This window comes from Puma concolor, chromosome D2 (genome assembly GCF_028749965.1).
Source record: "Puma concolor isolate L17-30 chromosome D2, mPumCon1.1.hap2, whole genome shotgun sequence".
Lineage (NCBI taxonomy): Eukaryota > Metazoa > Chordata > Mammalia > Carnivora > Felidae > Puma > Puma concolor.
The window spans coordinates 29,985,092-30,010,142 of record NC_141677.1 but is presented as its reverse complement, the minus strand read 5'-3'; the positions used below and the strand labels follow the sequence as shown (position 1 = coordinate 30,010,142).

The 25,051-nt window shown below is 39.6% G+C and overlaps 1 protein-coding gene across 11 annotated transcripts in view; it reads right to left on the bottom strand.

Annotated features, from left to right (window-relative positions):
- Nucleotides 1-25,051, bottom strand: part of SIRT1 (sirtuin 1) — a 65,872-nt gene that overhangs the window by 22,530 nt on the left and 18,291 nt on the right. For 7 of the 11 annotated variants that reach the window (XM_086679834.1, XM_086679833.1, XM_086679835.1 and 4 more), the window contains 3 exons: nt 10,671-10,810; nt 4,429-4,931; nt 2,903-3,019 (listed from right to left, as the gene is read on the bottom strand). In XM_086679834.1, the coding sequence (XP_086535960.1) occupies nt 2,903-3,019; nt 4,429-4,931; nt 10,671-10,690 (640 nt within the window). In that variant the 5' untranslated portion in view covers nt 10,691-10,810. Of the gene's footprint in view, nt 1-2,902; nt 3,020-4,129; nt 4,149-4,428; nt 4,932-10,670; nt 10,811-25,051 lie in introns of those variants that run through there. The other 4 variants (XM_086679841.1, XM_086679840.1, XM_025918176.2 and 1 more) reach the window with 2 other exon arrangements.

Sequence of the window (25,051 nt, the reverse complement as noted above, 5' to 3'; positions counted from 1 at the left end):
AATTCAGTCTTCAGATCATTTAGTATTTTTTCTTTCAAAAAAATATTTGTCATGTTAGACTTAAAAAAAAAATTTAGTACATTAATTTGATCTGGATCAAAAGACTACCAACATTAATTATTCAACTGCTGATAATAATCACCTTCATTTACTGAATATGTATTTAATGTCAGAACAGTTATTAATTCACATAAATCTTCCCTGAAAGAGGTTTAACAGATAAGAAAACAAACACTGAGGCAGAAACCTCTTTGACCTGGGCCACAGCAACTTCTTACTCAACACGTCTCCAAAGGCAAGGGAAACAAAAGCAAAAATGAACTATTGGGACCTCATCAAAATAAAAAGCTTCTGCACAGCGAAGGAAACAATCAGCAAAACTAAGAGGCAACTGACAGACTGGGAGAAGATATTTGCAAACAACATATCAGATAAAGGGTTAGTGTCCAAAATTTATGAAGAACTTATCAAACTCAACACCCAACAACAAATAATCCAGTGAAGAAATGGGCAAAAGACATGAATAGACACTTCTCCAAAGATATTCAGATGGCCAACCGACACATGAAAAAATGCTCAACATCACTCATCATCAGGGAAATACAAATCAAAAACTGCAATGGTATTTAGGTATTTATCCAAGGGATATAGGTATGCTGTTTCGAAGAGACACATGCACCCCCATGTTTATAGCAGCACTATCAACAATAGCCAAAGTATGGAAAGAGCCCAAATGTCCATGGATGGATGAATGGATAAAGATGTGGTATATATACACAATGGAGTATTACTTGGCAATCAAAAAGAATGAAATCTTGCCATTCTTAACTACGTGAATGGAACTAGCGGACATTATGCTAAGTTAAATTAGTCACTCAGAAAAAGACAAATATCATATGACTTCACTCACATGAGGACTTTGAGATATAAAACAGATGACCATAAGGGAAGGGAAGCAAAATAATATAAAAACAGGGAAGGGGACAAAACATGAGACTCTTAAATATGGAGAACAGACAGAGGGTTACCAGAGGGGTTGGGGGGGGGGGGGGGGTGGAATGGGTTAAATGGGTAAGGAGCATTAAGGAATCTATCCTGAAATTATTGTTGCATTATATGCTACCCTGGATACAAATTTTTAAAATAATTTAAATTTAAAAATAAAAAAAGAAAACAAACACTGTGAGAGGTAAAATAGTTTGCTCAAAATTACCCACTTAGTAAGTTGCAAAGCCAGAATGCACACCCAGAGCTGCATGCCAAATTTCATGTTCTAAGTAACTTTATAAGTTTCCAAAGCAATTGTTTCTACTTCTGCAATTTCTTTCATGCTTTTTTAATCATTTTGAACACCATCATTTGATGAAAACCAAAGGAAAGATAAGTGTTAAGTTATGAATAAATAGAAAAGAGTTAGGTTATCCCCTTGAACTATAAAATACTAAGTATGTATTTTAGGAGTTTAATTAACTACCAATTTTTAATGCTATTACAATTTATATCCACTTTTTTTTTTTTTTAATGTTTTGTTTTCAAGAGAGAGGGACAGCAGGTGGTGGGGGAGGGGCCAAGAGAGAGGGAGACAGTGGATCTGAGGCAGGGTCTGCAAGACCTGGGGATGGAACTAAAGAATCCACGAACCATGAGATCATGACCTTAGCTGAAGTTGGAAGCCCAAATGACTGAGCCACCCAGGCGCCCCAACAAATGATATCAAGGTCTAAGTTTCAAATTCTGATTGTCTGTTGCTAATATATAGGGATACAGTTGAGTTTTAATAATGATGACATATCCTACAACTTTCTTCTAATCATTTAACTCTAGTAGTTTTTGACGTTTCTATCAAATTTCTACTTAAATGATATGATGTCTGCTGCAAATAATAACAGGTTTCCAACTGCCTTCCTAATGTAGATTCCTTTTATTTTTGTCTATTGTAGTAGCCAGAACCTCCATGATAAAACTGAATAAAAGCAGTAAGAACAAAAAAGAAAAAAAACTACCAAAATCAAATTTCTATAGCTAAGATCTTGAAAAATACACGGTAATTAATAGAAGTTATGTACAAATGAGTTCTAAAAATCAATAAAGTAAAGGTACCAGCCCCTAAAGCCCACAGGAAATCTATATATAATTACTATCTTTTAAATGATACATACATTATTGATATTTTGACCATTCATAATTTTTACTATGAAATTTCTTACATCAGTTTCCTAGTTTGAGTAAACATTACAGACACTAAACAGGAACTAATCACCACTTGTTTAAGGAGACAAGGCACTTTTGAAAGAATGAGAGCACATTAAGAGAAAGATTTTCAGGATGCTCATATTATAACTTTGGTATAAAAATCTGATAGTGTTCTCTACTTCAGATTACTTTCCCATTTCATCCACATATTTAATATTTGTTAAGCACAAACTGTGTGCTAGGCACTGACAAAACACTATACCAAACAGTCAAAATCCCTGTCCCCATGGGGCTTATATTCTAGCACAGCAACTACGACAATAAAGAAGTTAGATACAGACTTTGTTAAGAAGTGGTAAGTGTTAAGGAGGAAAAAAAAAAAAAAAAGAACAGATTTGAATTGAGGGATAGCAAGATACTCTAACTGGAGAAAAAGTACTCCACACAGAGGGGTACAAGTGAAAAGGACTGAAGGTGTGAGAAGGAGCTGACTGAAAAACACCAGAGGCCAGCTTCCATGGGCTTGAGAGGCTTAAAAACAAAAACAAAGCACCAGACTTTCCCTAAAAACATAAGCTGATACTAAATCTCAGAAAGCACCTAAGAACCTCATCACCAGGTTATAAGGGTATAGAAAACTGTATTTTCAGTTGGCACAAAAAGATATACAAAGAAAAAGACACTATTCACTAAAGATCTGAAATCATACCTATACGTGGCCTTGGAGTCCAGTCACTAGAACTTGCATGGGAGGCTCTATCATCCTCATCACTTTCACAGGAATGAAAACCATTGGTGATTATTTCATCACCAAACAGAAGGTTATCTGCAAAAGAAACCAAAGTAACTCAAGGCTGCTGAAACAATCTGAATCTAAAATGTATGCAGATCTGTAACAGTTATTATGTAAAGATTTTCACTGAATAAACCACTGAACATTCATTCATACTGGCTATGTAAAAAAAAAATGCCTACTGGGTCAGCTTGCACCATTCACAGGAACAGTATGTCTTCATCTTTAGGGATTCTGCCCATTATCTACAACTTTCAGTTCATCAAAATCTAGAAATAAGTTAATTATACTTAATCAAAACACAAAAAGTAGCAATCTAGTTGGACTAAATTGATTGATCACAAATAACGGGAATGCATGAAACTTGTCAAAAATTTAACAAGTGACTCAAATATAATCACAATAATTTTCCCTTCTCTTATATAATACCAGACACAAAGATTTCTTTGCATCATTATTAGTTTCCCATATTAAACTGTATTTACTGAAATCAGGGGTCGTTTTATTAATGCAGACCTTAATGCTCAGGTATGGCCCAATGGTCCACTGGTAAGATTTATTGATAAAGACAAACATCCATCCAAGACATAAACAATTCCGATCAAAAAAATGAAACCCTCAAAGATGACATGACATACAAAACTAACACATCTATCTGCTTTAGCATGCCAGAAAAATGTCAGTTCGTGTTTCAGGGTTACAGATACACACGCGCGCGCGCGCACACACACACACACACACACGCAATTACACCTACTCTAAAAAACATGAGCACATAATCAGAAAAAAAAGTACTATTTATATTAAGTACTCAAGGTACTATAATGCTTCCATACCCAGCATTAATTGCACCACAGAATGGTAATGTCTTTAGAATAGCCTCTGCTTTTCAAATTTTGCAGGCTATGACTTTAGAAAAAAGCTTTGCTCCTTAAATTTAAAACAAGTTTAAAAATAAAAACCTTCAAGGGAAAAAAAAAGTTACCAACTGCACAGGTGTGTCAGTTTGCAAACACAACTGCAAAAGGTCGATGCAAGGGACAAAAGTTGCAGATTTAAGTGTGGAGAGAAGGGGTGTGAAAAAGCGAACGATGTTTAACAAAGGCAATATGCTAAAAGAGTTAAGAGGATAGAAAAACTTACTTTAAAACCAACTGCGGGAGCTGGGCGGCCCGGCGGCTGCGCAAAGCGCAAGGCCGCCCAGGCGGGCCGTGCAGGGAAGGAAAGAGGGAGAGGAGGGGGGAGTACTCGGGCCGCTCCCGCAGCCGGGCCAGCAGCCCCGAAGGCTCGCAGCTAAGGAGGCCCGCGATGGGGAGCGGGACGCCGCAAAACCAGCCCTGAGCCCCCGGCCCGCCCCAGAGAACCTCCTCACCCCACACCAGAAGGGGCCCCAAGAGAGGGAGGAGGGGATGCGCAGTCCCAACCGCCCGCGCCCTGCGCACCTCGGTACCCAATCGCCGCCGCCGCCGCTGCCGCCTCTTCCTCCTCTTCGCCCTCGTCGTCGTCGTCGTCGTCGTCGTAGAAGTCGTCGGCCGGCGGCGGCTCCCGGGTTAGGCCCTGTAGGCCCGGCCCATTGTCTCCTTCTCCGGCCGTCGCCGCCTGGGCCTCCCGCTCCTCGCCCGCCGCTGCCGCCTCCCGCCACAGCGCCGCGGCCGCCGTGGGGCAGCCTCCGGTTGCCGCCGGCACTTCACGCTCGGGGGCCGCCCCACCGGGCTCGCCCGGGCTCCGCCCCAGGCCTGGACAGTCTCTCCGCGGCCTCTTGCGGAGTGGCTCTCCGGCGGGCGGCGACGCGGCCTCCCTCTCGGCCACCACCGCCGAGGGGGAGCCGCCGGGCTGAAGGGCGAGCGCCGCCTCGTCCGCCATCTTCCAACTGCCTCTCTGGCCCTCCTCCCTCGCCTCCTCTGCTCCCGCTCGACTCGCGGCACTGGCGCCCCCGCGGCTCGGGCTGCGGGAGATTTAAACCCCGTCACGTGACCCGGCCCTCTTCGCCCCCGCCCTCCCGCCGCTCCCGCCACCCACGCGGGCCAGACCACAACACGGCGGGTCACGTGGCGGGCGGAGGCGGCGTGGGCTGGGAGGAAACTCGGCCCCACCCCTCTGCGGCAAGCGCTTCTCGCAGCCAAACTCTCCCGTTTCCCAACTTATTTTCAAAACTGTCCTCAAATCACTGCCTCAGGGGTGGCCCTAGTTTTGGTTCATCCTGTGCGTTTCCACTTAAGTCTGAAGTGCACACCTTGCTTGCCTTAGTCTTTCTATATTTAAGCTAAAGGTTTAAAACTTCGTTCCTGAGAGGCGATAAGGAACGAAGCTGGCCAAGGCTTAGCTTCGTGAATTACACTGGATAGTCTCGTTAACCAGCGTTAAGTAGAGGGAAAAAGACGCAGTTCACTCCGCACTTTCTTCACACCTTTCTGATAGCTGCTCTTAGCTCCTTTTTCTTCCTAAACACAGAATGTTTAGCTGACTGCTTTCCCCCCTTCTCTTCATCGCGTGTATACGGTGGTGTAGATTGTCAAATACTTAAAGGCATATGTCCCCCATGAAAAACCTCTCACTTGGGGGGTTGGAGGTTAGCATGTCTGCTTTCTGACCCCAGCTTGGCTCCAAAGGTGTGAATTACCTTCTCTGAGTGTATTAAACCCAGTGGGCCGTATGGAAAGAGCAGAATGAGCATGAGTCGGGCCCGTATACACTTCTGAATTTGGGTTGGAATTTGAGATTCTTGCCTACTAGCTTCAGCAATTTAGCCTTTCTAAACGCAATATTCTCATCTTTAGTATGGTAATTTCTTATTCGCAGGGTTATGAGAATTGAACAAGATAGATGTAAAGTGAGGAGTACCTAGTGGCTCAAAAATATTAGCTCCTTACACAAACAAATAATGTAGCTCTTTGCATACAAGACGCCCCTCTACTTTTCACCTTCTCTGAAATTCCAGGAGCCTGTACCTCCATATCTAGCCGTAACTAATGACTCCTACAATACATGGCAGATCTGGAGCCAATGGTTGGTAGGGCATCTGCCCCTGCAGTCTGGCATTAGAACTGCTTAAAGGACTGCTCCAAGTTTATAGTAAATCATACCTGAAGTTTACCATGGGGGCCTACCTATACTGGGCCAATTATTTAGGCAAACAACCTAAGTTGTTTCTTCAACCTTAAAAAAAAATTAGAATGTTGGAAGTGTATCACTAAGGCCCCATCTAAATCCAAAAGGCATTGCACTTCAAATTAAACTGAGAAACTTTGCCTACAACTACTGACTTTTCATTTCTGAAAGTAATCTCTTTTGTCCTTAAAGCCTAGGAATCATACTTGATGTGTTCCTTTAGATTGATGCCCTCTAACCAATCGGTGACCAAATCCTGTTGTCCTTCCCTTCCTTCCTACACTCTCTCCAATTCCTAACTACATAGGCACCTCACCCTTCCTGGCTGACATTCTTGGTCCTGCTCTCTCCCTACTTTCTCCGTCTTAACCTGCAAAATAGTTCATAAACTGATTCTCAACCACACTGCTGAGATGTAGTATATGAAATGTTGAGAGTCAGTATCCCATCAAAATTGAGAGAAAGATTGGGATGCCTGGCTGGCTCAGTCAGTAGAGCATGTGACTCAATCTCAGGGATGTGAGTTCTAGCCCTACCTTGGGTGTAGAGATCACTTAAAAACAAAACAAAAATACCTACAAAATACGGAAAACAGTTTATCTTTTTAAAAAATTTGAGGGGCACCTGGGTGGCTCAGTTGGTTAAGCATCTGACTTTGGCTCAGGTCATGATCTCGAGCTTCTTGAATTTAAGAGTTTGAGCTCCACATCAGGTTCTGTGCTGACAACCCAGAGCCTGGAGCCTGCTTCAGATTCTCTATCTCCCTCTCTCTCTGCCCCACTCCCACTCACACTCTGTCTCTCTCTCTCAAAAAAAATGAACAAACATTAAAAAACATTTTTTTAAAAATTGAGGGGCACCTGGGTGGCTCAGTCGGTTAAGTGTCCAACTCTTGATTTCAGCTCAGGTCATGCATGATCTCATGGTTTGTGAGATCAAGCCTGGTGTTGCCTCTGTACTGACAGTGTAGAGCCTGCTTGGAATTCTCTCTCCCTCTCTCTGACCCTCCCTTGTGCATGCTCTCCCTCTCTCACTCTCAAAATAAATAGATAAACATGAAAAAAATTAAAAGTTTTGAGAGAAAATTCTCAGCTTTTTGTGAGAAAGGGATTTGTAAGCTTATGGACATCCATTACCTATTAATTCAATCATTCATTTATGTATATTGTACATCAAAGACACTTGCTGATATTTATGAAATGCTATGTGATCAATATGGTTGCTACTATGCTGAAAAATCAGAAAGCAGCATACATGACAGGTAGGATAAATGAGACACAAGTGGTATTAAAAACAAAACGAAACCCTTTCAACTAGACTTCTGGCCTACCAGTAGTTGAGAACTACTTGCCTGAAATTCAAGTCATAGTCCTTAAAGCTTGCAAGTTTGCATTCAGTTTTTCAAATGTTACCTGAATCTGGCCTTCACCTTCTTATAAATATTTTTAGCATTAGTATACTTTAACTTGAATTTATCATTTTAGAAAGCGATTTTTTTTAAATGAGGAAGCTCTTTAAGTTTTCATATGGGATGATCTCTAAGCTGCACAGTGTACGATGTAGAACAGTGTGTATAATATAATGCTATTTGTGAAAAAATAGAAGGAGAGTGTGGAAGGGAGACCATATATATGTATTTGCTTATATATGTAGAAAATAACTCTGAAAGCACTTAAACACATACATGTCTGCCATATATTTGTCATACTTTTTTGTCTGTGCCTCCTTCCCTAAAACAATCTTCTCTATTCCTTATTCAATACATTATCCCCTATTTATTTGTTAGTTTATTTTTCTCTATGTTTTATTGATGGTCTCCCCCAACTTGAGCAGGAATTTTGTCCATCTGGTTCAGCTCTGTATCATTACTTTTTTAAAAAAATTTTTTAAATGTTTATTTAAACATTTAAAGAGAAACATTTAAACATTCAAAGAGAAACATTTAAACATTAAAGAGAGAGAGAGAGAGAGAGAGAGAGAGAGGAGAAGGGGCAGAGAGAGAGGGAGACACAGAATCCGAAGTAGGCTTCAGGCTCTGAGCTGTCACCACAGAGCCCAAAATAGGGCTTGAACTCTACAAACAGTGAGATCATGAACAAAACTGAAGTCAGACGCTCAACCTACTGAGCCACCCAAGTGCCCCATCATCAGCTTTTTATTAGAGTAACTGGCACATATATTTATTGAACGAAAGAATAAATGAAGAATGTAAATTAATATTTCCACACAGGAAAAGAATTATTGAATGAAGGATGACGGGCAGTGTGGGTCTAAAAAAGAAAAGAAAAAAGGCAAGAAGCAAGGGAAGAAATTCAGTTTGTCCCCAGCACAGTTCAGGTGAGAAAGTCTGTGAAACATGACATGAGATTGGTGATACCTTGTTTGACAAGATGAACATAGGTGTACTGACCTATGAGGTGTTTTTCAGTTCTCTGATTCTTCAGACACCAAATGGGTGTTCAATAATTCAACTCAATCCTGACACTAACTACCCAGAGTTAGTAAAGACCTTACAGCTTAAGGGCTCAGTCTTACAGGACTGCCCCTAGTTCAGATGCCAGTCACAAGTCCTAGAACTCCTGTACTTCTGACTAACTATAAAATGGGTGTTCCCATGATACCCTCCTAAAATTCAGTCATTTCCTAGAATGGCTCACAGAAGTCAGGAAGACACATTACTTACATTTACAAAGTAAACATATCTTCTGTATCCTTACAAAGGATACAAATGAAGAGCCAGATAAAAAAAGAGGTACTGAGGGCAGGGTGCAGAAAGGTCCCGAGCATAGTAGCTTCTGTCCCTATGGAGTTGAAGTGCACCACCCTCTCAGGATGTGGGTGTGCTCACCAATTTGGAAGATCTCTCCATTGTTCAAGAGTTGGTTTTTTTTTAAGTTTATTTACTTATTTTGAGAAGGTGGGGAGGGGCAGAGAGAGACAGGAGAGAGAGAGAATCCCAAGCAGGCTCCACTCTGTCAGAGCAGAACCTGACTCGGGGATCAAACCCACAAACCATGACCTGAGATCATGACCTGAGCCAAAATCAAGAGTTGGATGCTTACCCGAGTGAGCCACATGGGCATCCCTTCAAGAGTTTTTATAGAGCTCAATCTCCAGCACACCCCAGCCCCTGTATTTGGAGGTCTAGAGTGGGCTGAAAGTTCCCACCCTCTAATCACTTTATCTTTCTGGTGACCAGCCCCATCTTGAGGCTGAGGGTCCCAATTCAAGAACTACATCATTAGCATGAACTCAGAAGTGATGGAAAGGGGCTCATTATGAATAACCAAAAAACACTCTTATCACTCAGGAAATTCCAAGGTTTTACAGAGTTCTGTGTCAGGAACTGAGGAGAAAGACAAAATATTTTTTACTATATCAAAGCCTGTCATAGACTTCTGATACTAGTCACTAAGATTTTTTACTTGCTTTTTAGTACTAAGTCCCCTAAGCAGCCTTCAACAGTAATTTGGTTTCCATATAGAATTTCTCACTGGAGAGACAATGTTTGAAGAGTCAACATTTATATTCTGGCTGACTTTGCAGTTCTATTTATATAAACAAATAAACTGACTTTATAGCTTTAATATCAGTCTCATATGACTACAATTTATTAGAGGAGTTAGTACCAACTCTTTGTATTCTAAAAAAAATGGTATTGACAAAACTAGTTACTAACGTGGAAAAATATAGATTCCTACCTCAAAGTAGATAAAAAAATAAATTCTAAGTGGGCCAAGTATCTAAATTAAAAAATACAATAAGAATATCATATAATTCTGTATGAAGAAAGAACTTAACTAGGACAGGAGCCATTTATTTATTTGTTTGTTTGTCTTAAAACTTTATTTTTTGGGGGGTCTGGGGGTGAGGAGGAGAGGGAGACAGAGAATCCCAAGCACACTGTGCACTGTCAGCACAGAGCCGATTCGGGGCTTGAACTCACAAACTGTGAGATCATGACCTGAGCCAAAATCAAAAGTCAGATGCTTCACCAACTGAGCCACCCAGGCACCCCAGGACAGGAGCCATATAAAATCTGTATTTCCCCATATGCTCCACCAAAAAAATTAAATTAAATAAAAAAATTAAAAAATGAAATGCATATTTGACTACATAAAAATTTAAAATATGCTCAAATTTATTAGTAGTCACAGATATGCAAGTAAAACAATGAGGTACCCATTTTTCATTTTTTACATAGGCAAACACAAAACAAATTTAAAAAAAAATTTTTTTTTTTTTTTCAACGTTTATTTATTTTTGGGACAGAGAGAGACAGAGCATGAACGGGGGAGGGGCAGAGAGAGAGGGAGACACAGATCGGAAACAGGCTCCAGGCTCTGAGCCATCAGCCCAGAGCCTGACGCGGGGCTCGAACTCCCGGACCGCGAGATCGTGACCTGGCTGAAGTCGGACGCTTAACCGACTGCGCCACCCAGGCGCCCCAAAACAAATTTTATTATTGCCATCTATTGCTTACCAGGATATGGGGGAACTAATACTCTCATACATTGCTATTATAGTGTTGGAAAGTAATCTGGAATATTTATTAAAACTATAAATATATACATACCTTTCAATCCAAAATTCCATTTATCTTAACAAAATAAAAGTATGAATATGTAAGGCCATGAATGCAAGAATGTTTATTATGGTATTGATGTTGCAGGAAAAGAAAAAAAAGAAACAATCCAGATGTCTTCAGTAGGAAACCTGTTGATCAAATTATGGTATACACTTACTATGGCATATTATTCAACCATTAAAATGATCTATAACTGATCTCAAAAAATGTTTATGATGCACTGTGACAAAGCAAGTTGCACAAAAATGTGTATACTATGACCTTTTCTATTATTTAACAAATACCAACTTTTTTATTATTTTTAAATTCCCTATAGGGGGTGCCAGGGTAGCTCAGTCAGTAAAGCATCTGACTCTTGATCTCAGCTCAAGTCTTGATCTTACGGTCATGAGTTCAAGCTCCATTTTGGGCTCTGTGCTGGGCATGGAGGCTACTTAAAAAAATAAAAAAATAAAAAATAAGACCCCTAAATACGTATATACAAATCTCTATACAGATATGGCTGTACAGACTTGGAAAAAGTATGGAAAGTTAATGTCAAAATGTTAACATTTTAACATCCCTGATAGAGGAGGTAGGCATAGATACAACGGTTAGGGACACATCAATAAATGTTTCTTGCTAAAATTTCATATATTAAAATGAGAATATATATATATATACACATACATATACATATATACACATATATATACATAAAGGAAAAGAGGATCCATTTTTTGAATTTTTTTTTTTTAATGTTTTTATTTTTGAGACAGAGAGAGACAGAGCATGAACGGGGGAGGGCCAGAGAGAGAGGGAGACACAGAATCAGAAACAGGCTCCAGGCTCCGAGCCACCAGTCCAGCGCCTGACGCGGGGCTCGAACTCCCGGACCGCGAGATCGTGACCTGGCTGAAGACGGACGCTCAACCGACTGAGCCACCCAGGCGCCCCGAGGATCCATTTTTTGAAACTACAGTCTGAGGGCTAGAATCTGGATTCTGGGGGTCTCCTCAAGCCCCTCCAACCCTGCGAGGCTTAAGTGGTAGCTGACTTGCCTGTCTTAAACTACTTCCTTTTAAATTTCCAAGGTATAACCACAAGTTTAGCAGATGCTATTCTTTTATGGTTTCATGTATATTATTTAGTCTTTTTGATCAGTTTATAATACAAGTGTTGTACTTCCATACAGAACTTAGTATTCTATATATTATCAAACACCATTTGGGGAGATGTGTGGGATGTCCAAACTAAAGCAAATAGATAGGCTGATAATGTGGCCTGCCTTCCACCAGCTATATAAAGTCCTAGACCAGTGGTTCTCAACTGGGACAATTTTGCTCCCCTACCCTCCAGAGAATTTTTGGCATTTTTTTCTTGTTTATTTATTTGAAAAAGAGAGAGCGAGAGAGTGAGTACGTGTGCACGAGCTGGGAAGGAGCAGAGAGAAATGGAAGAGAGAGAAACCCAAGCAGGCTTCTCACTGCCAGTGCAGAGCCAGATGCAGCCAGATGCATGAACCGTGAGATTATGACCTGAGCAGAAATCAAGAGTCAGACGCCTAACCAAATGAGCCACCCAGGCGCCCCTGAAGACATTTTTTAGTGGGGGACGTAGGGAAGGTACAACTGACATTTAGCAGATAGAGGCCAGTCATACTTCTCAACATTCTGCGATGCAGAGGGCAGCCCCTAACAAAGAATTTTCCAGCCAAAACATCAGCAATGCCACAGTTGAGAAAGTCTGTCCTAGAGTTTCAACCACAGGGCAAGTGGTACTGGATGGGACTCTAACTGACAAAGATTCCCAAGGGAATGAGGGGAAGGTTTTTATTAGCAAGGCCATGTTAAAAAGCAGCATAGGCGGTGATTTTCAAACTTTGGTTTTAGCAGCTGAATTTATCTATTGAAAGATCTTAACCCTATTATATAATGTAGATCCATTTCCTTTAATATTTAAAGGACTCACACCAATCAATAAGGAAAAGATTGATAGCCAGTTGAAAATGAAGAGTTTGGTTCACAGAAAAGGGAATGCACGTGGCTTTTAAACATGTGAAAGATATAAAACCTCACACATGAAAAGAGAAACACTCACTAATTTACAATGAAATGCCATTTTTCACATTATCAAGGTAGTAAGGAACCAAAATTTGATCATATGCTGCATTGGAAAGAATGTGCAGAGCCAGACCCAGTTGTACAGTAATAGTAAAAATGGAAATTAGTACAACCCTACGGAAAGCAACTTGGCACTGTTAATCAAAATGTAAAATGCATATACCTCTTAATCTGGCAATTCTAATACTAGAAATCCATTTTTATAGATCCACATACTTGCATATGTGTAAAATGACTTTTATTCAAGAGTATTTATTGTGCCATGGTTTATATTAGCAAAAGATTGGAAATACACTAATTTGCCATTAAGAAGGAATTGGTTAAACATACAAGCAGTACATATTGTTTATATGTATATGAATCGTCACTTAAACTCAGGAAATGGGTAACAGAACTTGCTCCTAGGGCATGCAAATGGGAGACTGGAAGACAAAGGTGAAAGATTTTGCAGGTGAGGCAGGGGCGGGCAAGGTGGGGGGCGTAGTGGGGCATGTGCCTGGGTGGTTCAGTCAGTTAAGTGTCCAACTCTTGATTTTGGCTCAGGTCATGACCTCACGGTCATGGGATTGAGCCCCATGTCCAGCTCTGCACTGAGTGTGGAGCCGGCTTGAGATTCGCTCCCTCTCCCTCTGCTCCTCTCTCTTTCTCTCTCTTTTTCTCTCCCTCAAAAATAAAGACTTTTTTTTACTGTAGAACCCTTTGTGCCTTTTGAAGTCTTCACCATGTGCATCATTATGTATCATATGTGTGTGTGTTCATATGTCATACATTATATGCCTTAAATATATAAAAGGAGGGCTGTTCTGATTGAAGTAGGCTCCCTAAGTTTCTACCACATCCCTCAAGGCATCATTAAGAAGATTTAGGGTCCCCAAAGAACACAGTAAAAAAGCCACTGTCAGAGTTGTGGTAGGGTAGACTAGCTGCTGTAATAATCATCCAGAGATTTCAATGGCTAAATACAGCAAAAGTTTACTTCTCATTCACACAACAATCCTACATGGGTGTTTTTCATCTGATGGCTTCTGGGATCAGCTTTCCATTAAAAAGTGACCAAGGGACCCTTGTCCCTTTTATCTTGTAGCTTTGCCATTGGACAGGCAAAGGAAATTAAGTAACATGTGTTGAAAGGTTTTATGGGCCAGTCCTGGAAATGATGCTACTACTTCTCCCATTCAACTGTCTAGGAACAGTCAAGTGGCTACACACAAGGAATGCTGGAAAATTTTATCATTCAAGGTGACAGAATGGAGTTGAGGGCAAACAGAAGACCATGACAAGCATTTAATGAAATCTAGCTACATGGCCAGTTCGTCAGCTGGATCCATTCATTATAACTTTATAAAGTTTCCTATTAGCTTTTCACCAAATGCATCCACCTCTTTAACGGTGTCTTTTGATGAACAGAAGCATTAGTTTTTTTTTTTTTTTTTTTTTTTTAATTTTTTTTTTCAACGTTTTTATTTATTTTTGGGACAGAGAGAGACAGAACATGAACGGGGGAGGGGCAGAGAGAGAGGGAGACACAGAATCGGAAACAGGCTCCAGGCTCTGAGCCATCAGCCCAGAGCCCGACGCGGGGCTCGAACTCACGGACCGCGAGATCGTGACCTGGCTGAAGTCGGACGCTTAACCGACTGCGCCACCCAGGCGCCCCAGAAGCATTAGTTTTAATGCAGACTAATTTATCAATCTTGTACTTTGGTTTTTTTTTTAATTTTTTAATGTCGATTTATTTTTGAGACAGAGGGAGCCAGAGCATGAGTGGGGGAGGGGCAAAGAGAGAGGCAGACACAGAATCTGAAACAGGCTCTGGGCTCTGAGCTGTCAGCACAGAGCCGGATGCGGGGCTCGAACCCACGAACCATGAGATCATGACCTGAGCCGAAGTCGGACGCCTAACCAACTGAGCCACCCAGGCGCCCCACAATCTTGTACTTTGTATTGCATTGTTTGCTTTCTTTTTTCTTTTTTTCTACTGAACTATAATTTACATATAACATTGTATTAGTTTTAGTTGTACAACATAATGATTTGATAGATAAATATATTGCAAAATGATTACCAGAATTTAGTTAATTCACCACCACACATAGCTACAAAATTTTGCACATATGTATTTAGCCTTACTTTCTTAGCAATTTTTTAATATATAATACAGTTACATTAACTAAAGTCACCATACTGTACATTACATCCCTAGGATTCATACTGGAAGTTTGTGTCTTTTGATTATCTTCATCCATTTCATCCACCCCCTGCCTGTGGCAACCATCAAAATGTTTTTATGCACTTGGGTTTTTTTTGTTTTTAGATTCCACATATAAATGAAACCATACAATATTTTTAAAAATATTTATTTATTTTTGAGAGAGAGAGTGCACGCACGTGCGCAGGTGGGCCCACATGAGTGGGGGAGGGGCAGAGAGAGAGAGAGAGAGAGATACACAGAATTCAAAGCATAGTCCAGGCCCTGACCTGTCAGCACAGAGCCCAATGAGGGGCTCGAACCCATGAACCATGAGATCATGACCTGAGCCAAAGTCAGACGCTTAACAACTGAGTCACCCAGGTGCCCCTGAAATCATACAATATTAATCTTTTTTCTGTCTGACTTATTTCACCTAGTATAATGCCCGCAAGGTTCATCCATGTTGTTGCAAGTGGCAGGATTTCCCTCTTTTTTATGGCTGAACAATATTTCACATATATCATATTTCACATTTTCTTTATCCATTCATCCATCGATGGACACTTAGGTTGTTTCCATGTTTTGGCTACTATAAACAATGCTGCAGTGAATATGGCGGGTGCAGATATCTTTCAAGATAGTGATTTCATTTTCTTTGCATAAATTCCCAGAGTGAAATTACTGGATTATTTGGTTATTCTATTTTTATTTTCTTGAGGAGCCTCCATACTGTTTTCCATTGTAGCTGCATTCCCACAATGTACACAAGGGTTCCCTTTCTCCACATCCTTCCTAGCACTTAATATCTCTTATCTTTATTTTTATTTATTTATTTATTTATTTATTTATTTATTTATTTATTTATTTATTTTTAAGCGTTTACTTGCTTTTTTTCAGAGAGAGAGAGAGCATGAGTGGGGAGGAGAAGACAGAGGAACAGAGAGAATCTCAAGCAGGCTCTGAGCTGTCAACATGGAGGCCCAACAAGGGAGGCTCCATTTCACAAACCGTGAGATCATGATCTGAGTCAAAATCAAGAGTCAGATGCTCATCCAACCGAGCCCCTCAGGTGCACCTCTTATCTTTTCGAGGACAGTCATTCTAACAGGTGTGAGGTGATATCTCATTGTGGTTTTAATTTGCATTTCCTTGTTGATTAGTGATGCTGAGCACCTTTTCATATTTCTGTTAGCCATCTGTATGTCCTTTTTGGAAAAATGTCTATTCAGATCCTCTGCTGAGTTTTTAATTGGATTGTTTGTTTTCTTTTGAGTTGTCTGAGGTTTTTTTAAATATATATTTTGGATATTAACCTTTTATCAAATATGTGATTTACAAATAGTGTTTCATATTCTGTAGGTTACCTTTTCATCTCATTGATGCTTTCCTTTGCTATTCAGAAAGTTTTTAGTTTGATGTAGTGCCACTTGTTTATTTTTGCTTCTGTTGCTTTTGCTTTGGTGTCAAATTCAAAAAAATCATCTCTAAGACTGATGTCTAGGAGTTTACTCCCTACGTTTTCTTCTAGGAAGTTTATGATTTTAGGTTTTATGTTCAAGTCTTTAATCCATTTTGAGTTGATAATTGTATATGGTAAAAGATAGTGGTCCAGCTTTACTCTTTTGAATGTGAATGTCCAGTTTTCCAATACCATTTTCTTATTTTTAAGGTTTATTTATTTTTGAGAGAGAGAGAGAGAGAGAGAGAGAGAGACACAGAGCACAGGTGGGGGAGGTGCAGAGAGAGGGAGACACAGAACCTGAAGCAGGCTCCAGGCTCTGAGCTGTCAGCATAGACCCCAACTCGGCTTGAACACATGAACCATGAGACCATGACCTCAGCTGAAGTCAGACACTTAACCGACTGAGCCATCCAGGTGCCCTGCCCAACACCATTTACTGAAGAGACTATCCTTTACCTACTGCATATTCTTGGCTCTTTTGTCATAAGGTTTTGTTGTGTCTTGTAAATTCCCTACATATTTTGGATTAAAGTCCTTTGTTGGATATGTGATTTGCAAATATTTCTCCCAGTCTGCAGCCTGTCATTCATTCTCTTAACCAGATCCCTTTCTTTACAGAGCAGAGGTTAATATTAACAAAGATCAATTTATCATTTTTTTATTTTGTGAATTTTGCTGTTGATATTATATCTAATAACCCTTTGCTTAACCCAAGGCCACAAATATTTTCTTATATTTTTCTTCCATAAGTTTTTTGGTTGTAACTTTACATTTCTGTCCACTTCTTTTGGGCTAGTTTTTGTATAAAGTATGTGAAGTATCGGTCAAAGTGCCTTTTGTTTTTGTTTTCTTATTGTTTGCCTATGGATATCTAGTTGTTCCATCACTACTGCTAGAAAATACTGTCTTTCTCTGTTGAGTTGACTCTGCACATTTGTCAAAAATCAGTTGTGGGTTTTGTGTGGGTCTCTTTCAGATCTTGATCCCATTCCATGGATGCATATATCTTTCACCAATAGTATGCTATCTTGATTGTATAACTTTATACTAAATCTTAAAATCTGATAGTAGCAGGGGTGCTTGGGTGGCTTAGTTGGTTAAGTGTCTGACTCCTGATATTGGCTCAGGTCATGATCTCACAGTCATGATCTCACAGTTGTGAGATCCAGCTCTGCATCAGGCTTTGTGCTGAGCATGGAGCCTGCTTGGAATTCTCTATCTCCCTCACCCTCTGCACCCCTCACACACCCCTCACACATGAGCAGGCACTCTCTTTCTCAAAATAAACATTTTATAAAAAATCTGGTAGTAGCAGCCCTCCAACTTTGCTCTTCTACAAAATTGCTTGGGTTATTCTTTTTAAATTTTTTTTTTCAACGTTTATTTATTTTTGGGACAAAGAGAGACAGAGCATGAACGGGGGAGGGGCAGAGAGAGAGGGAGACACAGAATCGGAAACAGGCTCCAGGCTCTGAGCCATCAGCCCAGAGCCTGACGCGGGGCTCGAACTCCCAGACCGCGAGATCGTGACCTGGCTGAAGTCGGACGCTTAACCGACTGCGCCACCCAGGCGCCCCGCTTGGGTTATTCTAATTCCTTTGCCTGTTCATATAAAATTTTATATTAAGCTTGCCCATATATATCTAAAAAACGAGGCTGAAATTTTGACTGTGATCACATTGAATCCATAGTTCAATTTGGAGAGAATCAATATCATAACAATACTAAATGTTCTAATATTCTCACATAGCATATCTCCCTATTTATTTAGACTTTAATTTCTTCCATCAGTGTTTTGTAGCTTTCAGTATATAGATCCTGCACATATTTTGTTAGACTTATACCTAGAGATTATATTTTTGGGGTACTATTGTAAGTGGTTACTTTTTTATTTTTTGATTTTTATTTATTGTTTTGAATGGTACTTTAAAATTTTTTATTTTTTTTAATGTTTATTTTTTGAGACAGAGAGAGACAGAGCTGGAGCGGAGGAGGGGTAGAGAGAGAGAGAAAGAGGGAGACACAGAATCTGAAGCAGGCTCTGGGCTCTGAGCTGTTAGCACAGAGCCTGATGCGGGGCTCAAACTCATGAGATCATGACCTGAGCCAAAGTTGGACGCTTAACCAATTGAGCCACCCAGGTGCTCCAGTAGTTTTAAAAAGTTTAAATTCTAATTGTTCATTCCTAGAATATAAAAATACACTTGATTTTTAATATTAACCTAATAATCTGTGACTTTACTAAACTTACTTATTAGTTCTAGGAGCTTTTTTGTAGATTTCTTGATGTCTACATAGACAATCATATTGTCTGAGAATAGATAGTTTTATTCTTTCTTTTCAAATCTATATGTCTTTTCTTATTCTTGCTTTATTGCACTGGTTATAATTTCCAATAAAATGTTTAATGTGAATAAGAGCAGACATCCTTGCCTTCAGATATAAGGAAGAAGCATTCAGTCTTTCCCATTATGTATATTAGCTGCATTGTTTTGTAGACATTCTCTTTCAGGAGAAAGTTCCTTTTATCCATAGTTTGCTGTGAGTTTTTTTAAAATCATAAATAAATGTTGAATTGTTAAATGATTTTTCTGCACCTATTGAGATGATCATATACCTTTTCTTCCTTAGTCTGTTGAAATGATGAGTTACATTGGTTGATTTTTGAGTGTTGAGCCAGCCTTGCATTCCCAGGATAACTCCTACTAGATTCCATTTGCTAATGTTTTGTGGAAGATTGTTTCATCTATGTTCATTAATGATACTGATCTGTTGCTTTAATTTCTTGTACTCTTTCTCTGGTTTGGGAAATCAGAGTAATACAGGATTCCTAATATAAGTTGGAAAGTATTCCCTTCTATTTACTGGTATTACTTCTTCCTTAAATGTTTGTTAGACTGAAATTTTCTTTGTTGGAGGATTTTTACAAATTCAATGTCTTTAATAAATATAGAATTATGCAGGTTATCTATTTCTTCTTATGTGAGTTTTGGTTCTTTGTGTCCTTCAAAGAATTGGTCTATTTCTCTTGGTAATTTGATTTATGGGACTTGCTTGCAGTATTGTCATTATCTTTTGGATGTCTGTAGAGTCTGTAGTAATGTTTCCCCTCTTTCATTCCTGTTAATGATAATTTGTGTCTTCTCTCATTTTTCTTGTCAGTATTGCCAGAGGTTTATCACTTTTATTAATCAGAAATAAGGGAGTCTTTTCTCCACCTCTCCCATATTCAGATTTTTCCCCACACTCTCCAGCTATCACAGTCCCCTTCTTTAGTTCTCTGACTAGAAAAATGAGCTTTGTCTTGGAGGTTTAGCTGTCACACAATTCTGCATGATTGGGACCAACATTGGGGCAAAGCAATTAGAGAAAAGAAAGAAAAACATGAGGGGGATTCCCTACACACACACACACACACACACACACACACACACACACACACACACACACACATATTCAGATCATAGGTTCACTTTATCTTAGTTCCTCTGGACTGAAAGGTTTCTCACTGGGATTTTAAATGCCTGTGCCACTGCCACCACAATACAGCTCTGTGACTGGGGTTGTCCTTGGGGTAAGGCAAAAGAAAAAAACAACAACAAGAAGGATTGCTCCATACTCTCTTGCTTATAGGAACCCCTTTCCTGCTCTTCTGACCAGAAATGTAGGATTTCTCTAGGGGTTTTTGATACCTGTATCAACTGTACAGTTATATATAGTTATGTGGCTGTCTTTGAGTCAAAACAAAGAGAAAAAAGAGGAAAATGTGGGAAACTGTATGTGTTTTTCTTCAGCTTTGGTTCCCCTCCTCAATCTATCTGCTACTATGTTTTAAGTAGCAGATATGTTGCTTTATGTATTTTGTCCAGAGTTTTTAGTTGTAATCATTGAGAAAGATAGGCTGTAGTGGGATTACTCTATCTTGGCCCAGTACCAGAACTCCTGAAGTGTTTTATTTATTTAAAAAATGTTTTTAATGTTTGTTTATTTTTGAGAGAGAGAGAGAGGGAAGAAGGGGCAGAGAGAGAGGGAGGGAGACACAGAATCCAAAGCAGGCTCCAGGCTCTGAGCTGTCAGCATAGAGCCCGACGCGGGGCTCAAACTCATGAACTGTGAGATCATGACCTGAGCTGAAGTCAGATGCTTAACCAACGGAGCCACCCAGGCACCCCTCTTGAAGTCTTTTATTGATCACATATCATACCTTTGTACTATATATACTGATACATATAATTTCATTTAAAAAACCACCTGAGTGTTAAAAACATTTCTTCTGGATTGAGATATTGTTACCATTATTACTATTATACAATTGATTAAAATAACATTAATATAATTATGATAAATAATTATTAAGAAAAAATAAAATTTAGGGTGCCTGGGTAGCTCAGTCAGTTGAGGGACCAACTCTTGATATTGGCTCAGGTCATGATCTCATGGTTCGTGAGTTCAAGTCTCGTGTGGGGCGCTGTGCTGACAATGTAGAGCCTGCTTGTGATTCTCTCTCTCAAAATAAATAAACTTAAAAAAAAAAAGAAAAAAATTTTATTGGAATTGCATATCTTTTTAAAAAATTTTTTGTTAATGTTTATTTACTTTTAAAGGAGAGAGAGAGAGAGACAGAACATGAGGAGGGGAGGGGCTCTGAGCTGTCAGCACAGGGCTTGATGCAGGGCTTGAACTCATGGAGTGTGAGATCATGACCTGAGCCGAAATCAGATGCCCAACCAACTGAGCCACCCAGGCAGCCAGAATTGCATATCTTACTGACACGAATGGGACTTAAAATTTTTTTCAATTAGCTTAAGTATCTGTGAATGAATATTAGTTATTACTAGAATGAGACAGATCAATCAGCTCTGAGAAACCTTGTCCACATATATGAGTAGACATAAATGGAAGGAATTTTGTTATTGCCATCATCCAATTCTTTGAACTTCTTTCTAGTTATATACCAAAAATCACATAATTTTCTATTTTCAAAAATTATTCTTAATGATCAAATAGCTACCAATTGTATTAGTTCTTCCTTTGGATTTTGGTAGGAAAGAATTAGAAAATACCTGACTCCCAAAAAAAAATTGTTACTCAGTTATTAGAGTCATTCACTTTCTCATTTTGTGAGAAAGTTTAGCAAATTGTATCCAATATTCTTCTATTAGAGGTACCTTGTTTAATAAGGAAAGGTTAGAATATTAAATATTGTTAAATTCTATACAACATTTTTGGTAACATTCTTTTATCTTATCAAATAGCTTGAATATATTTTTGTTGAAACATTGAAGTTCCAGATTTAGTTCAGACAACGTACAGAACAGTGATGTCCAGCAGAAACAGAATGTGAGTCACATACATAATTCTAATTTTTCCAGTAGCCACACTAAAAAAAGTTAAAAAAAAAGTTAAAGGAGACTGGTAAAATGAATTTAAAAATGTATTTCATTGAGATCAATATATAGAAATATCATCATTTCAAAAATATAATAAAATTTACACTGTTTTGGTTTTTAACTTTAAAATTGAAAAATCAGGCCACCTGAGTAGCTCAGTCAGTTAAATGTCTGACTCTTAATTTCAGGTTAAGTCACGATCTCACTGTGGTGAGATGGAGCCCTGTGTTGGGCTCCACAATGAGCATGGAGCCTGCTTGGAATTCTCTCTCTCCTGTGAGGCACCTGGGTGGCTTAGTCGGTTAAATGTCTGACCCTTGATTTTGGCTCAGGTCATGATCTCACTGTTTGTGGAATCAGGCTCCCACACTGACTGCAGGGAGCCTGCTTGGGTTTCTCTCTCTTCCTGTCTCCCTCCCCCTACCCCCTGTGCACTCTCTCCCTCAAAAAAATTAAATTAAATTAAACATTCAATTCCAGGGGCACCTGGTTGGCTCAGTTGGTTGAGCATCCAACTCTTGATTTTGTCTCAGGTCATGATCTCATTGTTCATGAGTCTGAGCCCTGCATCAGGCCCTGCGCTGACAGCACAGAGCCTGCATAGGATTCTCTCTCTCTCCTGCTTGCATGTGTGTGTGCACGCTCTCTCTCTCTCAAAATAAACAAATAAACTTAAAAAAATTCAATTCCACAGTTAACTTTAGCTATACATGGGTAAAGCCTACTGTGTTGGTCAGTATAGGTATAGAAAATTCCCAACACATAAAGAAGTTTCAAAGCTAGTCCTCATTATCAATCTAACCAGCAAAATTGGATTTACTTTCTTTCAGAAAACGTCTTCACTTCTCAACAAGAAGTTATGTTCATATGCACTGTGATAACTATTGTAAGAACGTTTTATAAGAGCCATACTTGTGGTGAGGATAATGTAACATACAAACTTGTTGAATCCCTATCTGGTATACCTGAAACTAATGGCATTAGTGTAATGTGTGTCACATTGTGTCAGCTATGCTTAAATTTTTTAAAAAATTAAAAAATTTTGCAGTGCCTAGGTGGCTCAGTCAGTCAAGCCTTGGACTCTTGATTTTGGTTCAGGTCATGATCTCATGGTTCATGAGTTGGAGCCCCACATAGGGCTCTGCACTGACAGCAAGCATCCTACTTCGGATCCTCTGTCTCCCTCTCTCTCTGCCCCTCCCCTGCTGGCATGCCTCTCTGTTTCTCTCTCTCTCTCTCCTTCAAAATAAATAAATAAAACATTAAAAAAATTTTAAATGTGGGGTCCCCGAGTGGCTCAGTCAGTTAAGCATTCAACTCTTGGTTTCGGTTCAGGTCATGATCTTGCCTAGTGAGTTCAAGTCCTGCGTCAGGCTCTGCACTGGAGATGTGGAGCCTGCTTGGGATTCTCTCTCTCTCTCTCTCTCTCTCTCTCTCTCTCTGTCTCTCTCACTCTGCCCTTCCCCCACTTGCACTGTCTCTGTCTCTCTCAAAGTAAATAAACCTAAAAAAAATTAAAAATTAATTTTTAATGTTTTATTTATTTTTGAGAGAGAGAGAGAGAGAGAGAGAGTGCAAGTGGGGGAGGGGCAGAGAAGAGACAGAGGGAGACACAGAATTTGAAGCAGGCTTAAGGCTGCTTGCTGTCAGCACAAAGCCTGACTCGGGGCTTGAACCCATGAATGGTGAGATCATGACCTGAGCCAAAGTTGGGCGCTTGTCCTACTGAGCCACCCAGGTGCCCCAAATTTGATGCCATTCTTTTAAAAAAATTTTTTTTAATGTTTTTATTTATTTTTGAGACAGAGAGAGACAGAGCATGAGCGGGGGAGGGGCAGAGAGAGAGGGAGACACAGAATCGGAAGCAGGCTCCAGGCTCTGAGCTGTCAGCACAGAGCCTGACGTGGGGCTTGAACTCAGACTGTGAGATCATGACCTGAGCTAAAGTCGGATGCCTAACCGACTGAGCCACCCAGGTGCCCCAAATTTGATGCCATTCTTGATACTATTGAAGACAATGCTGATTTGTCTTCCGAGTAAAGTATATTGCATATAGTTATATTTATGGGCGCCTGGGTGGCTCAGTCGGTTGAGCATATAGTTATATTTAATATATTAACCACTTCCCAGCTCATTACCACTAGGGGAGGCTCTAAAACAGGGTCTACTACTACTACTACTACTAATGGTGATTAGTACCTTTCACAGTTTCTAAGCCTCTTCTCATGGTTCTTGTTTGAACCTCACAACCAACCTCATTTTCCTGAGGAAATTGTAGCTTTTGCTACATTCTAAAAACCACACTACTGGGGTGCCTAGGTGGCTCAGTCAGTCAAGTGTTTGACTCTTGATTTCAGCTCAGTTCATGATCTCACGGTTTGTGAAATCAAGCCCTGCGTTGGGCTCTATGCTGACAATGCCAGGCCTTCTTGGGATTCTCTCTCTCTCCCGCTCTCTCCCCCTCCCCGACTTGTACTCTCTGTTTCTCTCTTTCAAAAATAAATAAACAGTAAAAAAATAAATAAATAAGTCTTGGGTGATGTATTGTACAGCATGTTGACTATGGTTAATAATACTGCATTGTATATTTGGAAGTTGCTAAGAGAGCAGATCTTAAAAGTTCTCATCACAAGGAAAATATCTGTAACAATGTGTAGGTGACAGATGTTAACAAGACTTATTATGGTAATTATTTCACAATATTCCGATATATACACATATCAAATTATCAAGTTGTATACCTGAAACTAATATAACATTATATGTCAATGATACCTCAATGAAAAAGAAAGAATAAATGAAGAAACAAAAAAACACTTGATCACTCATGCTTCATAAGATCAAGTCACAAATTACTAAAATACAAACTATTACATCTCTAAATAACTTATTTAAAATATAACAAGACTTTCAAAGATATTTAATAATATTATAAGAACTTAAATGAGGGGGCACCTGGGTGGCTCAGTCAGTTAAGCGTCCGACTTTGGCTCAGGTCATGATCTCATGGTTCACATGCTTGAGCCCCGCATCAGGCTCTGTGCTGACAGCTCAGAGCCTGGAGCCTGCTTCGGATTCTGTCTCCCTCTCTCTCTCTGCCCCTCCCCCACTCATGCTCATTTTCTCTCTCTCAAAAATAAATGTTAAAAAATATTTTTTTAATAAAAAAAAACTTAAATGAGTGTCTCCTCTTTTCCACTCTGTAGGGTCAATGACCACCTATT